Source organism: Neomonachus schauinslandi, chromosome 9 (assembly GCF_002201575.2).
Source record: "Neomonachus schauinslandi chromosome 9, ASM220157v2, whole genome shotgun sequence".
Classification (NCBI taxonomy): domain Eukaryota; kingdom Metazoa; phylum Chordata; class Mammalia; order Carnivora; family Phocidae; genus Neomonachus; species Neomonachus schauinslandi.
The window spans coordinates 42,496,381-42,513,948 of NC_058411.1; the positions used below are offsets into that span (position 1 = coordinate 42,496,381).

The window sequence follows — 17,568 nt, forward strand, 5'->3', positions numbered from 1 at the left end:
GAAATGGAAGCAGAATGAAATCATTCTAGTTCCATAAACTGGAAAGATTGGAGGGGCGGGAGAAAAAAGGAAAAAGACTATACCGGTGGGGGGGAAAAATCAGCATTCAGTTCAGATGAGGCAGGAGGAGAAACATTTGAAGCAAAGGTTAAATGTCTAAGAGACTTTGTCTGGGGGTCAACAGAGCAGGTAGAACAGGAGGGGAAAGACACAGCTGACCAGGAGTGGGAACAGAAGGAGTGAGGAATTTGTGACCGAGGTGCTAGGCTCAGGTAGGGTGGAGTCCCGTGCAGGAGGCCCTCAATGTACAAGGTACCAGGAGGAGTAAGATGCAGAAGGAAAAGGCAGTAAGGGCTACTTGATTTGCTCACAGTAAGTGTGTCTGGTCATAGTTGATTGACCCCGGCCAGGCCTACTAGAGTCCCTTTCCTGACAATTAAAAACCTCAAAGAGAGACAGAAGGTAGAGCCAAGTCATTTTACAACACTCTTTCAAGAATGTCCGTATTAACCCCTGCTGATATGATAGTCTGGTTCTCCTCTCTGAGCTGTTCTTACCCTATAACCTTAAATAATTTCTCCATTTTTGCCTTTTTTTTTTTAAGCACAGAATCATGTGTTGCTTATAACCAAAGTATCTTGCCTGACTCAGCATGGCTCCTGTCTACAGCCAACTCATTCGTTTTGTAGAGAAGGAAACCGAGGCCCTGAGAATATAGGTTTTTCCCAGGTTACAAGACCAAAGACCAATTCCCCTAACTAGTAATGTAGACCATAAACACAGATTGAGACCAAAAGTTTTAGAACTTAAAGGACTTCAGGTAAAATCTAGGTATAAAAGGTTAAAGTTTTATAAAAAGCTAAAATTGGAGCTGATGGAGGTGGGTAACGAACAAGGAAAAGCCACTGATCTTCTGGTAGGAACTACCAGAAGGTCTACTTCAAATTCCAGCTGTATTTCATATTCTATCACAACACGAAACCTGAGTAGTCAAAGGTTTCTATAAAAATGTTCTTAAATATCTGAAGCCATTGTATCAATATCAAATCTCAGCTTAAGGAAAATAAAGGCACAAAGCTAGAGGAAGGAAAGACGAATGCCAACCCATGGACAAATGTGAGGACCAGGTCTGTAATATCAGAACATTTTTGGCACTGATCACATGCTTAAAAACTTTTGTCTTGGTATCCTCCAAATATTTTTTGACTATAAGATATTTCTCCTACTTCCTTAACCTTCCAAGATTGTTACTTCACTTCCTCTTTTCTCAGAATCTTTTGTAAAGCTCATTTCCTTTGTTTTCCCTATCAAGCGTCCTTCCCTTCCTAGAACTTACTTTATTTCCCTTTCTCTAGCCAAAAACTGGGCTGCTAAATATTAATCTTTCCTGTTTCCTTGGTGTTTGATATTTTTGGATCTAACCATTCCCCCATTAATACAAGACAACTTTCATTGGTACATTCTAGCAAACTTTTCCCATGTCACGGCTTCAGAAACAGCAACAGGAGCTTTTTTTTTTAATAAAAACATTAACCAAGGTCATCAGTTTCTAGGACGGAACATAAATACCATGCATGCTTCCTTGAAGCTATTCATTTCCCTTTGAACTATGGGTTTTCAGTAAAAATGGGAATCAAGGCTTATTTATTCCAGATGGTCCAAACCCATTAAGATAAACATGTATAGCCAATGCACCATATGAAATATTTCAGGGGAACATAATTTTTATAGAAAAGGAAACTATATTACATGCTAATTTATTTAATTAGAAAACTGTCCTATCTAAATAGATGGAACATGTCAACCAGAATGGAAACTCAGGTTTTTCCCCCATTTATAGATCAGAAAATAAAGTAGTCCTAAAAATTAACATTTTATATACTTCAAACCTATGAGAGGAGATGTAGTAAACTTCTTGTGGCACTTAGCTCTGTTTACTTCCAGTCTTTCTAATAATCACCCAAATTCAATTCCCTGTACATGCAGATTATATGAAAACTACTACTCAATAAGCAGAAGGAAAATAACAAATCTTAATGAGGTTCTACTAAGACTTAATACAAAAACTCTTTAGGATAAAGAACATCATTTATCTTTCAACCACAACTGTTCTAAATTGATATATGTTGGTTCCACTATATCCCAGGCAGTGGTCCATCATGGGGGGGGGCGGGAGGGGCGGGTTTGTCCACCCCACCACTCAGGGGCCATGTGGCAGTGTTTGGAGTCTTGTTTGGTTGTCCCAACAGCAGTGGTAATTGGGGGTGGGGATGACGTGCTATTGGCATCTAATGGGTCAAAGCCAGGGATGTGGCTCCACATACAAAGCACAGGACAGCCCTTCCCAAAGTACCCTCAATGACTGAAAAACTGTCCGACCAAGAGGAAAAAAAAAAAAAAAAACCAACGGGAAAAAAAAAAAAAAAAAAAGAGCAGCCAAAGACAGAAAGTGACCACAAGTCACCACTTGCCAAGGCCTTCCCAACTCCTCAGGAGCCACCTACCTTGGAGGCCTGTGGCGTGGATATCACATGGACCGTGCTGGGTTTGACTCCATTCGCCTTTGGCCGCTTATAGAGAGCGAATCTGCTTTTCCTCCGGCCTCGGTCTCCATTAGGTAAAGCACCATTATACCTATAAAAAAGATGAAAGTTCATTTATTTGTAGACTTTTTAAGTTAAAAAAAAAAAAGATGGAATAAGAAAAAGACAGGGATGATCATTAAAAAAAAAAAAAAAAAAATCGCCCACTAAACACCCCACAGAAGGAATGGGCCACAAAACCAACTTCAGCTGTAATGAAATTCAAATCACTTCCAGAAACTTAATTTAAGAGTGATGTACAAAGTAATTATAGGTTTCCTATTCTATAAAGTCAGACTCTTCAAATCTTTTTGGAAAGAGACAGTATAAATAAGCAAATGAGAATTCTGCAGAGGCTGGATTAGTGCTGGCTCAATTTAGCAAGTGTTGTTCTAATGGACCCCAGAGAAACACTCAAGAAATATTTTTAAATGAACTAGTTAGGAAATAGCATACTAATTAAACCTCATCTCTCACTCCCAAATCACGTTAATGTCTTTAGGATCTTTATTTGTAAGAAGACCAAATTCAGTTAGTTGCAGTCTTAAAATTTCTGAATTCTCCACATTCTCATTTCTGTTTGAACCTTTAAGCTGTCAGGTGAGCAAAAATACCTTGTGAAAATTAAACATAAAACAGGACTTCACAAGAAGGTTGCCCATAAAGAGGCCCAGAAGTAAAAAAAAAAAAAAAAAAAAGTTTTAGTCCAAACTGTCAAATAACTTAAAAAGTCATCTGGAAAAAAAACAAAGTCCTTAATGCTGATTTCCCACATTAATACCTTAAGCTAATACCAGTGTTTAAAAGAAATGCAGGATTGCACTTGGTATTTCTGTTTTCTGTTCTTTTTTTTTTTTAATTTTCAATTGTATTTCTAACTCTGGATTTAATGGGTCCCTGTATGTTCTGACCAATGTCTTCTGTCACCACGCTGACAGGACTATTCTCCATCCCCTTCTTGGGAGAAGTTCTTTTCAACTTGAAAGTCCTGTCTTTGCCTCCCGTTGAGCCACACCCAAAACATGGTGGGCAGTATGACAGAAGGGCCCTCAGGCTCATGAACAGTAAAAGTCAGAACAAAGAATTTTTTTTGTTTTATAATTCAGTAGCTACAGTTTGACAATGGATTTAAATTATCACTTAAAGTTATTCCTGCTGTGTTTTTAATCTGTTCCATTTCCATCACAAAGGAACATCAGCTACATAAAAGTGTCTCTAGAATACAGAGATGATTTATTTCAAGTCTCTTCTTTCTGAGGCAAGATCAAAACATGCACTGTTTTCTTACACATTATTCGTGATTGCTACTATAATGAAAGCATCCGTGAGTAAACCACCATCATAAACCTACTTTGTTTTAATATATTTCCAAATCACTTAAATCAAGATGAACATTCTATGAGAAACATACGTAAATCAATTAAAGCTAGGACACTCAACAGTTTAGAGGAACGTTTCCCCATAGAGATCTGGCAGGGTTTCCTGAGCCTCTCACGTCTCCCCAGCTCCCTGTCCCATCTTTCCATGACATACTGCAGGTTGAGAAGATACAACGCAGTAAGAGGGTGTCAGATGCCTTTTAGGGATCGACTCATGACTACACACCCTTCTCAGGAACCCATCCCTTAATGGACTCAGGTGAACCCCAGCACCATGTCTGAATGAAATGGCCAGGCCAGCACCCTCCCCACCACACTGTAGCTGAATGGCTGGGGGTGGACATCTGGCCCACATTGGCCAAGGACATGCTCATAGTGGAAAACACAAAATTGGGACAGAGGAAAAAGCAGCCAGTGTCTGGGGATGGCCAGAGCTGTACGATGTAAGTGCACCAACTGTGCGGATGTCCCAACCTGTCACATGATGCAGCGGCAGAGAAGTGAGGAACGAAGCAGATGAACAGAGACCAGCGGCCAGATACAAAGAAGAGGCTCAGGGCTGCTATTGGCCCTGTTGTACTCTGACGCTTGTTCATGACATCCTCTTTAGTTTTGGCTAACTCAAGTTGGTTTCTGCTACCTACAACCCCAAAGTCCTATCTAATATAAAGGGGGGGGGGGGCACGAAAATTAGTACCACCTTAACATATGCAGAAACGTTTTAAGTGACCTGAGCATAGAAGAAGATACTGCAGGTTAAGCAAACACTATGCCATCTACATACGGATTACCTACTCACTCAACACAGCTAAACAGTGATTGGTGAAAAATCCTATTGAAAATAATTAAGGTGATGGTGCGAAGACAAGTGTCACAATGAGACAAGTTTCTAATTAGGTGAAGCTACATGGCCATTCATTCAATATTAAAAATGCCAAGTCCTAGAACTACAGTGATGAATATCGGCTTCCTGGTCTTCAGATCTCTCCACTTAAGAGCAGAGAAAGGCATAAGAACAAGTGTGATAAGACCTGTATGCAACAAAATGGACTACTGCACAAAGCTCGTGGGAAGAAGCATCAGGGAGGGCTTCATGGAAGGGACAATGTGTGAATGGTCTCAAAATGTGAACCAGACTAAACGGGAATACAGGGCAATAATACATACAAAGGCAAGGAGTGTAGGTAGTTCAGTACTGTGAGAGCATCAAGTTCAAGGTAAGAGAAGTAGCAGGCCTGAGGGTAAAAGGCAGGGGCCAGGTGACAAGAGCCTGGCGTTCCACGAGGGCATGGCTTTTTCGGAGAATAGGGAGCCGGTAAGATTTATGCAAAGGACTAACATGACTGGACATAAAGTAAATGCTGAGACAGCACGGCGCAGGATGGACAGCCAGATTAGAGTCAAGATCATCAGACGGGACAACTAGCCGAACCATAGGGAAGTGTATTGGGTTGAATGGTGGACCCCAAATAGATAGGTCCATGTCCCAGATCCTTTGGGAAAAGGGTCTTTGCAGATATAGTTAAAGCTCTGGAGATGAAATCATCCCAGGTTACTGGAGGGTTCTAAATCCAGTAACAAAGGTCTTTGTAAGAGACACACAGGCCCATGTGAACAGAGAGGCAGAAACTGGAATTGGACAATCACGAGCCAAGGAACGCCCGCAGCCACCGGAAACGGGAAGAGACAAGGAAGGACCCCGCCCCCTAGGGCCCCCAGCAACAGCACGACCTTGGTAGCACCGTGGTTCCAGAATGGAGGCCTCCAGAACCGTGAGAATCCATTCTGCTGTCTTGAGCCACGTCGTCAGTGGTAACTGGTCCTGATAGCTACAGGAAACGTTCACAGCCTAAACCAAAGCAGCGAGGAAAGGTGTCAGAAGATGAGATGAACATTTCAGAGCGTTGTTTTCAGTGCCAGGTAAGCCTCAGAATCTCCAGGGAAGCTATACCAAATGATGCACACCGAAGTCTCGTGAGTTTCCAAGTCTGGAGTTCCGGTGCAGGGCTCCAGAAGTAGGTGTCAGAGCAGCACAGGGATGCACACTTGCAGCCGTGGTTTTGAAGACCGCTATCAATAGTACTTGGGGACTTGTTTGGCTGCACAGGGTGGAGGAACAGAGAAAGGTAATGGCATACGGGCTTCTGGCCTCGGCTGGTGGGCGAGGGGGCAATATTAGGAAGCAGAACAGGAATTACGGGGATATCCAGGGAAAGCCATGTGGGAGGTGAGAGAACTTACAGTCCAGGTGCTTTTACGCTACAAGTGTGGCAGCTGAAATCATGGGTGTAAATGAGATATGCCCAAGAAAGTGCAAAATAAAGAAGTCAAGGACCAGAAGGCAAGGACAGACCCTAGAAAATGCAACCATTTAAAGAAATAACCCCTTCTCACCCCTTCTTAGTCACAGGCAGAAGGCCCAGGAACAGGAGAAAGCTGTTCACTGGAGACAGAATTCACAGTGTTCAAGCAGTTAAAAGGCCAGTTCATAAGACAAAAATATGCTACCATGATCTGGAAAAGACCGGGTCACTGGGGACCTTATCCATCTCCAACAAGTAAATACAAGCCAGCCCCTGACGCTGGGTCTCACTCTGAGCCTCCCCTCCCATTCCATGTTCTCCTCACAGCTGAGAATCTCAGCAGAGTGCTCCTCACCCACTGTCCTGCTTCCAATACTCCTGGACTCAATTCACTATCATTTGGTCTTTGCCCCAAATCAAAAACTACATTTGGTCATGGGTCCTGCCACCACCGTGTCCGACCTCCACCCCACCCTGGAAGTTCCCCACTGGCTCTCGAATCAGTGTGACAGATCAGAGAGGACCACAGATGCCGAAGACTTCCCCCAGGGAGAGGGGGAACCCTCTCCTTCGTCCCCGATCTGTCAAGCATGGTCACCTCTTGCTAAGCATGATGACAGACTCTTCCCCTCCCACCTCCTGCCTCCCCATCCCCCCAAGGAACATCCGGTCCATCCACGGCACCTGACACAGCACACCAGTGCAGAGGGCACCCAGGCACTGAGACCCGCCCAGGGCGACTACATGACAAGAGAGAAGGACCATCGTTTAGGTACTGGAGGAGAGCCCAGAGATGTGCCGACAAAGGCAAAAAGTTATCATTCCAAGGAAGAAGGTCAGAATGTTCCCCGGCCGGGCAAGCTCTGCGGCCAGTAAGTTCGTAGAAATAATATTTCCAAGTGTTGCTGCCACCTGTTTTAGCCGAACAGGGGTATTTGGACTCAAACCCACAAGTTGCTTTTCAAGCTTCCCAATTTAAAAAAAAAAAAAAAATTCTGGAGATGTTAAAAACATCCACTTATTTAGTAAGTGTGATGAAAATTTAACTCTTCATATATGCAGGGCAAATAGCTGGTCTTAATAGTAAAGGTATTTGGATGCTGTGAATGACAATGAAAGATCTGTGTAAGAAACCTCACAAATCAAGGATTTTTCCTAGTTTACAATGCAGAGTTCACATGTTTTCACTAGCATTTGCTGTGCATTTACCATGGGACAAGGAACGATGGGAGGGAGGCATTATTACTCTCTGTGGACAGGTAACAGGCTTGAATAATTGAAATATACACACAGACTTGCACAGCTAGGAAAGGGCAGACAGAGCCCTAATCCACACCTGCTTTTGTCTGACTCCAAATGTCATGCTTTCCAGTAGACGCTGACAATTTCTAAATTCAAGGCATTTCTTGGCATCTAACACCAAGATACAGTCTTGAGGAGATGACTGCCACCTAAAAAATGCGTCTGTCAGAAAGAATTTTCTATAGGAAACAGTGAGAGAGGTGTGGGCCAGGGGCTCCCCATCCCATTTTGGAGGCATCACGCTTGATCCTCACCAGCCTGAACTTAGAACCGCACCCACGTGGAAATGGGGAAGAGGACGTGGAGTACAGCATCCCAGGACTGGGTTTCCGAGGCAGCCTGGCTTCCTGCCGCAGTCTGAACATCCAGCCCTCCCTCGAAAGCATTTCTGTCACTTGCACAGATAAATCACGAGCAACTACTGTAACCAAAGTAAGCCATCCGCTGCCGACGAACAGGTCAGGGCCACGACAGACGAGATGTAGAGACGGGGCACAGAGCCTGATAAACTGCAGCGTGGCACCTGCCTCGACACGGCACACCCCAGCTCACCAGGGTAGTGAACGTACTAGTGCAACCGTATGAAAACTCACGTAAGCCCGTAAGTGCCGGACACCAGCCTGACATTACTACAGCCCCGACTCGCTGTTTACTCTGGCAGAACACACCTGGACTTGCCTCGCCCAAATGAACATTATATACAAAGCCCTGGGACCCAACAGTGTTTATTCCTCTGTGCCTAACAAATGCTGCATAGCGTAGGGTTTTGTGAACCGATATTCATTTCTGGCCAAAGAACTAATTATGGCAGCACGAGAACAGTCTCTCCCCTCTGCGGATTACCTGCTGCAGCTTTTTCTTTTTTTTCTTTTTTTTTTTTTTTAAAGATTTTATTTATTTATTCATGAGAGACAGAGAGAGAGAGGCAGAGGGAGAAGCAGGCTCCCAAGGAGCAGAGAGCCCGACGCGGGACTCGATCCCAGGATCCTGGGATCATGATCTGAGCCGAAGGCAGACGCTTAACCATCTGAGCCACCCAGGCGCCCCTGCTACAGCTTTTTCAACATCACTTCATTCAGAAAATCTTCCTGGGCTTGGCCTGAAAATGAGAGTTCTCCATGTCCCATTTCTGGTTGGAAATGGTCCTTGCTTCAAGTAGCTACTTAAGGTCCAATCAATATGAAAGCAATATAGTCACTCAAGAATGCCACCCATGAGGTGCCCGGGGTGAGTCAAGCCCCAGGGCCAGGGGCTAAGGATACTCACAAGTAATCTTGCCTCTTGAGAGAGGGAGGGGAAGGCAGACAATTGTAAAACAATACTGATAAACGCTAATGAAAGGAAGTGAGAACACAAGGGGAAAAAAATAAATGGGAACATTAGCTTCTGAATCAGGACCCTGCACGTGGGGTCGGAGTCATGCAACTGTAGGAGCAATCTGCTATACCAGACCAGTGCGATGGTGTGGGTTAATCTTCCCTTTATAACTTAAGCTGTTTTGACTGGATGCTTTCTGAGAAGTTTCCTTTTGATTTGCATAAGCCCCTTCACCTCTACATGGCACCTTAAAACCCAGGAGGGGCTCAATTACATAGTCACCACATTAGTGTGGGGATAAGGACAGTGGTGCAGAGATCCCGAGACAGGAGTTCTAGCCCCCACTCCTTCCTGCCCGGGGCTGGGAACCTACAGAAGACGGGCCTGTTTCTTCAGCTAGGGAGAGCACAACACAAAATTACAAAATCAGTTTCAGAAAGATTCCCAAGCCTCTTTGGAGCATTCCAAGTACGGACAGACACAGAAGAGGTCTCACCCAGCTAAAAGGCCATCGTCCTGACTCAGGAAGGTGAAGGTTGGGGCGGTTCTGGAAACTACTGGCTTCTACAGCCACTCCCCTTCCAAAAGCCTCCCAGATCTTTAGGGCAGTTATGTTTGCAGGTTGCCTTTTTCTTATCTTGAGGATTGTTTTTTTGTTTTGTTTTTTTAGCTTCTCCATACCAAAATATTTCCCAAGGTGAAATATTAAGAAGTTTTTTATATCAGGAACACAGTACTGCCCCCACAGCAGGAGATTTGAGGCTGTTCCTCCAGGCTTTGTACACCCACGCACTCTCCTCCAGCCCCTCTGCAGCAGGAGGTACACGGAGAGCCCTCCTGGTCCTCCCTCCCATCCCAGAGGGGACTTGGCCCAAGTCCCTGAACTTCTCAGAAGCCCTAAAGGAGAAAGGCCTAACAATCTACCGTGTGAATTCTGCTGCAGTGTGAGGGTGTTGGGAGAGGCGCTCAGGAGAGGCGGGGACCCCAGGCTCCACTGACCCCTGGGCCATCACTTGGTTCTTTCTTGCATTTACTCAATTCCTATAGGGAGGGTCACACCTACCTTGGTGCTTCTTCCTCCAACCAGGCCATTCAAAAGAAAATGAACAGAACGAACATGCAAGGCAAATCCAGTCTACCTCAAAAACAAAGGAACTGTTTATTAAAAGAACATTATCATCTAATACTTAGTCATTTGCGCGATTGAAGTCTTTCTCCTCCTTTTTTCATTTCAAATTGGTACCGTCACTAAATCACCCAGAAATTTTTTTTTTTTTTTTTTTTTTTTACTGTATTGAATCTTTGATTTTTAAGCATTGCTGGAGGGCCAAGAGCAGAGCATTTTTCACTGAATACTTAAAGATATGCAAAGCATCAGGAATAGGGAAAGCTATTTATGTTACTCTCACAACATCTAAGACTACTTCTTTTATTCTATCATTGGCTTTATATAAAATAAACCAGGCAGGCAGCATGAAGCAGAGCCCCTCAATCACTGCCTAAGGCAGAGTCATCTCAACCAACCCATGGACCCATGAGAACAAATCATTGTTATTTTAAAAGTCAGAGTTTGGGGATGATTTGTTACTCAGCATTATAAGGCAAAAATCAAATGATGTTCTGAATTTCAAAAGCACATTAACTTAAGTAGCTTCCTCCATATCTAAAGACTTCGGGCTAAAGACACAAAAAATATCTCATATATATATGTGTGTGTGTGTATCCCAAGGTTTATTTTATATATATATATACACACACGCACATACATATATATACACACACATATATATACACACATACATATATATATACACATATATGTATGTGTGTGTATCTATACACACACACCCCCCCCCAAGGTTTTATATATAAAGACTTCCATTCTGAAGGAAAAAGATTAGAATTCCAAATGTGTCCCTTTTTAAATTAAGAAAAACTGACTTTAAAAAAAATGTATACTTTTTAAAGAGGGGGATGAAATATCAAATTATAGGTCTTCTTTTCAATAAATTATGTCATTTAAAAGCTGTGGTCCCTCAAATAAGCTACATGTGTATATAAGGTCTTAGTCTCTAAAATCAAATTTAGTAATTTGATCCTAATTCTTTTATGTCTATTTGGCAAAGCATTGAGTCTTTTAAATCTGTTTATATACAACTTCCACCATAGTAAGAGGCCTCCAAAAAGAGCATTTCAAAGGTTGCCAAAAAAAAAGCAGCATCTAAAACTAGCATTGGGCCCACCACCTAACATATACTAAAGTTCTGGGCATTTCAAATAAGGAACTTGATGTACAAGGATTTTATTACTGGCCCAAAGAATTAAAGCCAGAAATCGAAACTAGCATTGGAATCTCTTCTGTCTCGTAAGTTATAATTATTCCTAACTACTAAAATAATTACTTCAAATTCTTTTCCTTTTTCAAAATTTCTCCTAAAAAGAATCACACTAATGTAACCTTTACTCATGTTTACTTTAAACCTTTAGCATACACACATGGAATCTAGAAATTCTTAGAAATATGGATGTGTCAGAGCAAGCAAACCCAACTTTGGAAAACTTGTTGGGCAATGCCCTGACGAATTAAGAGATATATAATTCATACTGTAAAAACTAAATTCAAGATGGTTATAAAATATATTCACTTTAATCAATTACCCATGACAGGAGGGGGGGGGGGGGAGGGAAAGGTTTACACCAAATGTAAATACTTTAATGAGCTACAAAGCTAAAGCCCGGTGATGGCTTCACATCACGCATACTGAGGCTACAATGGATTCACATCCTTTCACGTAACTTTTCTAAAGATTCTTTTATTTCTAGAAGACCTACACGTAATACTTGAAATACAAGATTAGAAAATATTAGAATATATATAAAATCAAGTTTGTTTCAAGAAATGGAAGCATGCTCTAAAACCACATTTTGTAACAGCAGAAGTAGTAGGTGAATCAGGCCAATTACACAAGAGGAATTCTTTCTGAGCAGTTGTAGTAAATGATTTTTGTAACAACCAACCTTCAGTGCTACAGAAGCATATGACCTACAAGTTAGTTTTGGTTTGGCATATTAACCCACCAACTGCAAAAGAAAAATTCCTTCACATTCACCATGAATACATTAACTTGTCAATGACCACAAACACATTATTTTTCAAATGGATACTAGGAGTCCTTCAACAGCCATGCACATAATCTGAATACAGGGATATCTTATCAAGAATTCAGAAATCAGAACATAGAGATTTCCTTCCCAAATCTCCCAATTTACAAATTCTTGAAATATAAGATTCTTAGGAAATTTCTAGCCATATTCAGAGAGGCACAGTTTGAGAGGTATGAATGACCTCAGATATATACTAATTCATTGTATAGAGCTGCCTTATCCAATATAGTAGCCACTAGCCATATGCAGCTATTTTTTTAATTTATTTATTTTCAGGGCGCCTGGGTGGTTCAGTCAGTTAAGCAACTGCCTTCAGCTCAGGTCATGATCCCAGAGTCCTGGGATCTAGCCTTGTATTGGGCTTCTTGCTCAGAGGGGAGCCTGCTTCTCCTTCCTCTACTCCCCCTGCTTGTGCTCTCTGTCAAATAAAAAAATAAATAATATCATTAAAAAAAAGATTTTCTTATTTTAGAGACAGAGAGAGAGAGCGTGCAAATGATTGCACAGGGGTGGGGTTGGGGTGAGGGGTGGAGGGAGAGGGAGAGAATCTCAAGCAGACTCCCCACTGAGCACGGAGCCCAACATATAGGTCTTGATCTCACGACCCTGAGATCATGACCTGAGTCAAAACCAAGAGTCATACACTTAACCAACTGAGCCACTCAGGTGCCCCCACATGCAGCTATTTAAATTTTAACTGAACTTTCAGTTTTTCATGCTAGCCACATTTCAAGTGCCCAACAATCACATGTGGCCAGTGGCTACCAAACTGGATGGCAGGGCTCTAGAATCATTCCATCATCCCAGCAAGTTCAGTTGGACTGGTGCTGGAATAGATGTTCAAGCAAGTCAAATCAAGAAGCATCTTCCAGGCACCTAGCCATTTGGTAGCAGGATCCTGAATCCTACTTCAAATTCTCCCTCAGGATTTCCAGAATTTAAAGTTTTTGGACATTGTTTCTAAGAGTTCCTCAGAATAATGCCAGCATTGAGAACACATCCTCAAACTCCATCTTTATTCTTGAAGAAGAGGTTTTTCAGGTTTTTCTATGTGGTAATTCAGAAAATATCCTACTGTCTTGGAGGGGAAAGGAAAGATTCTGGCATCAAAAAATGTATTTTGCTTGAGGCCTAAGCATTTTCTCTAGGGATAGACTTTGGAATGTGCGATGTAAGTTCCCACAAAGTATGATTCACTTATAAAAATTCACTTTATAAACAACTTCCAAATTTAGACTTCATACAGATATTGACAAGGCATCTGATAAGCTTCTTTAGCCCAGATACAGGTTTTTAAGAGCCAAGAAGAGTATTCCCTTCCCACAATTACTTAAAGGTAAAAAAGAGTAAAAGCATTTGTATTAAAACAGGAATAAGGATGATTACCATTTTTTTAGTAGTTACAAGATACTTTATTGATATACGTACCATAATTTATGTAACGAGCACCTATGTTAGATATTTACATTGTTTCCAAGTGTTTTTCCATTATAAACAACACTAAGCATTCCATTGCTACATGTTTGTACACAATTGATTCCGGATATACTGCTTAAAATGCAATTTCTGGGTAAAAAAAGTACATGCCTTTAAAATGGTGATATATGATTGCCAAGTTGTTCCCTAGTAAAGTTCTGCTATAGTTTTTTTTTTTAATCTTACTATGTTATGTTAATCACCATACATTACATCATTAGTTTTTGACGTAGTGTTCCATGATTCATTGTTTGCGTATAACACCCGGTGCTCCATTCAATACGTGCCCTCTTTAATACCCATCACCAGGCTAACCCATCCCCCCACCCCCCTCCCCTCTAGAACCCTCAGTTTGTTTCTCAGAGTCCACAGTCACACATGGTTCGTCTCCCCCTCCGATTTCCCCCCCTTCATTTTTCTCTTCCTACTATCTTCTTTTTTTAACATATTATGTATGATTTGTTTCAGAGGTACAGGTCTGTGATTCAACAGTCTTACACAATTCACAGCACTCACCATTTTTACTAAACACGGTTCTAAAAGTCCTTACCTAACTAAAAACATTGAATTAGAATTAACTGTAGGAAAAGATATAGAACTGTTATTCCTATGATAATTAAAACAATGTATTACTTGAGAAAACAAAAACCAGTGGAACAGAAGAGATATTCCAGAAATAGAACTTTGACTATGTAGGAAATAGAAGAAAGGACCACTAGTCAATGGGAAAGAAATCGGATTATTCTATCAGTCCTGTAAGGAAACCAAGGAAAGGAAAAAAAAGTGTTCAGAGCTGAAGCTTAACTTTCACCACAAAATTCTGAAATACACAAAAGATAAATGTGAACAACAGTCAAAACTAAAGAAAACAGAGTTGATCACTGATTCAGGGATATGAAAAACAATGTTCTAAACACAGTTGTGGGGGGCTCCTGGGTGGCTCAGTCAGTTAAGCGATGGACTCTTGGTTTCGCTCAGGTTATGATCTCAGGGTCACTGGGCTCAGTGTGGACTCGGTCCCCCACCTCCAGCCCCTGCTCGCTCTCTTGCTCTCTTTCAAATAAATAAAATCTTGGGCGCCTGGGTGGCTCAGTCGTTAAGCATCTGCCTTTGGCTCAGGTCACGATCCCAGGATCCTGGGAATCGAGCCCCGTATGGGGCTCCCTGCTCAGTGGGGAGCCTGCTTCTCCCCCCTCACTCCCCCTGCTGTGTTCAGTCTCTCCCTGTGTCTCTGTCAAATAAATAAATAAAATCTTTAAAAAAAACAATAAATGAAATCTTAAAAAAAAAAAGTGGAAAAAATTACAAAAAAAAAAGGATTGGTACATTTAAATATGTAAAAATCTACATATCAAAAGTGACAAAATTTATCCAAAGCTAGAAAAAATATTGGCAATATGACAGAAACTTAATATCTTTAATAGGTGAATGTTATTAGAAGGGAAAAAACCGACATCCCCATAGACACACAATAGAAAAATAGGCAAAGAACACTAATAGAAAATTCAGAAAAATGAAAAATGACTAATGAACACTTTTTAAATGTTCAATCTCATCAGTAATCAAAGAAATGCAAATTAAGGATTATTATTTGCCAATAAAATTACCAAACTGTTGAAGTGACCCTGTAGTCTAATACACCTCTGGTGAGAAGGTTAATTGGTATAATCTCTGTAAAATAACTTGCAACATGTATCAATACCCTTATAAAAGTACTCATGTTCTTTGAGCTAGTAATTCTCTTTTGAGAGATCTATTCTCAGGACTATTTTGAAATGCGAGTTTTATGCACAAAGATGTTAATTATGTCATTATTTATAATGGTAAAAACTGCAAATAGCCTAAATATTCAATAATAATGGATTAAGTGGATCCTATAATTCTACATGACAAAATTGTGTTTACCACAAATGTTTAATAGCTATGAAAAAGGATTATAAAAACCAGAATACAATATGTACCTTTATTATGGTCAGAGTATTTAATATTCATAGGAAATACACCAATATATTAAGTGATTGTGGCTAGACAGTATAATTATGTAATTTTATATTTTTCTGTATCTCCGAAAGGTCTGTGTTGAATGTATTTTTTAAAATCAGATTTAAACGTTCTCAAAAGCATATATTAAATAAGGTAGCCTCTTTTTTATTTCTAATGGCACAGTATTGATCAATTTAGATGTGAATCAAGACAGAAATTTAAAAAATTAAAAAAAATAAATAAATCAACCCTGAGGATGGGAAGATTTAAATTTATAGTCAGTAGAAGGCCACAGGAAGCTTAAATTGTTAAATGGCTACATTCAAAAATACCACTTGGGCCCAGATTATCCCTGGCATACAAACAGAACTTGGTTTCTCCATAGTTGGGGAAGCTGTTACTTTACGAAAAGCTCTTTGCACCTATCATTCTTGTATTTCTTAGGAAATTAAATTCTCTACTTCTACTACAGATATTGTGACATCCATGCTTAATTCTTTTATGTAGAATCTTTATCAAATTTTTACTTTACATAATTAACTTATCATTAGAGTACAAAAATGGTCTCTAGGGCCTATGGACACAGACCGTCAAAGATTTTAAATCTGAAATCTCCTGGATTAACCAACTCCTAAAAGAATGCTCAGCACCACTTACCAGGCAACAAACTTTCCTTTAGCTCACTTGTGACCATTTCCCTGCTACTTTCTCTGTAGATGAACAGGGAATTAGGCTTGATATTTACACCCTGATGGGATAAGGAGCAGGAGCATGATTTGCAGGCAACTCAAAAAACTAGAGCCTGGTTGTTTATGAAACTTGGAGGTAGAGGAGGATTTTTCATACTCCCAAAACCAGTACATCTAGTACCCAGTCTTCCAGAATACTTACAGCTGCACTACTCAAGCCAAGAAATCCAAAAGTTCACTTTCAAAGGAGTTGGTCAAGCGAACCAAAGAAAATGAAGCAGGCTTCCCTGCCGTTGTCCTTGTCACAGCTTTGAATATGCTAACTTGCCCTGCGAATCTCCGTGAAGTTCCCCAGTTTACTTGGCCTCGTGTCCCACTGTCCTGCTACATGCGTAACTAGTTCCCGGAACACAGTCTCTCGGGTTGAGGGGCCAAGGTAGGGTGGAGATACGCCCCGCTGCTCACGGTTACTACCAACACAGGGAACGGCTCAGAGAAGAGAGGAGGAGCTATAAGCCACTGCCCGGCATACTGTCTTTCCATTAATACCCCTTTTCTCGGAGGGGGGAAAGATGGCGGAGGAGTAGGGGACCCTATTTCAACTGGTCCCCGGAATTGAGCTGGATATCTACCAGACCACTCTGAGCACCCACGAAACCAGCCTGAGATGTAAGAAGATCTGGATCTCTACGAACAGAATATCGCAGGCAGTTGGTTTTGAGGTACGAAGCAGAGAGTCGTGATTCTGCGGGCAGATATCGGAGGATAAATGGAGGCGGGAGGGTGCCGGGCCGTGGGGATCCTGCACCACCGGTGGGTGACAGCCTCGCGCGCTGAGGACGGGGCACAGACTTGCAGACCGGTAGCGTCGGGAAAGGACTTTAGGGCAGCCCCCGGGGTGGAAAACCAGCCTGCACACCAACCGCAGCCGACCGGACAGAAACCCGGAGCGAGGGTCGCGTGCACGCGAACTGCAGCCTCCGAGACGGAAACCTGGTGCGCCAGGGTCCCGCCGGTAAACTGCAACCTCCGAGGTGGAAACCTCCAGCGGCGGAGTCGAGCACACGTGAACTGCAGTCCCCCGGACAGGACCCCAAGCGGCGGAGTTGTGCGCACGCGTGCGAACTGGGAGCGGCTGGTGGTTTTAGACGCACAAAGGGCAGAGACGTGCCCCGACCTGGAGGCAGGACTGGGGGCGCTGCAGAGGGGTGCACAACCCAGGACACTGCAGTTTATAGCAGCACCGACAGAAACGGAGACAGTGTGGCCTGGAGAGCTCACTGAAGAACAGACTGAGGTCTCTCTGCTCTGAGGCAGAGGGTTGGAAACGGTCTCTTCTGCTCTGACTCACGGAAGAGACACGGAAAGCCGC

General features: G+C 42.1%; 1 protein-coding gene across 1 annotated transcript in view; it reads right to left on the reverse strand.

The window, feature by feature from the left end:
* The window catches only part of PELI2 (pellino E3 ubiquitin protein ligase family member 2), a 196,786-nt gene that overhangs the window by 137,845 nt on the left and 41,373 nt on the right, over positions 1-17,568 (reverse strand). Inside the window, exon 2 of the mRNA XM_021701376.2 lies at positions 2,505-2,634. Coding sequence (XP_021557051.2) covers positions 2,505-2,634 — 130 coding nt within the window. The remainder of the gene's footprint in view (positions 1-2,504; positions 2,635-17,568) is intronic.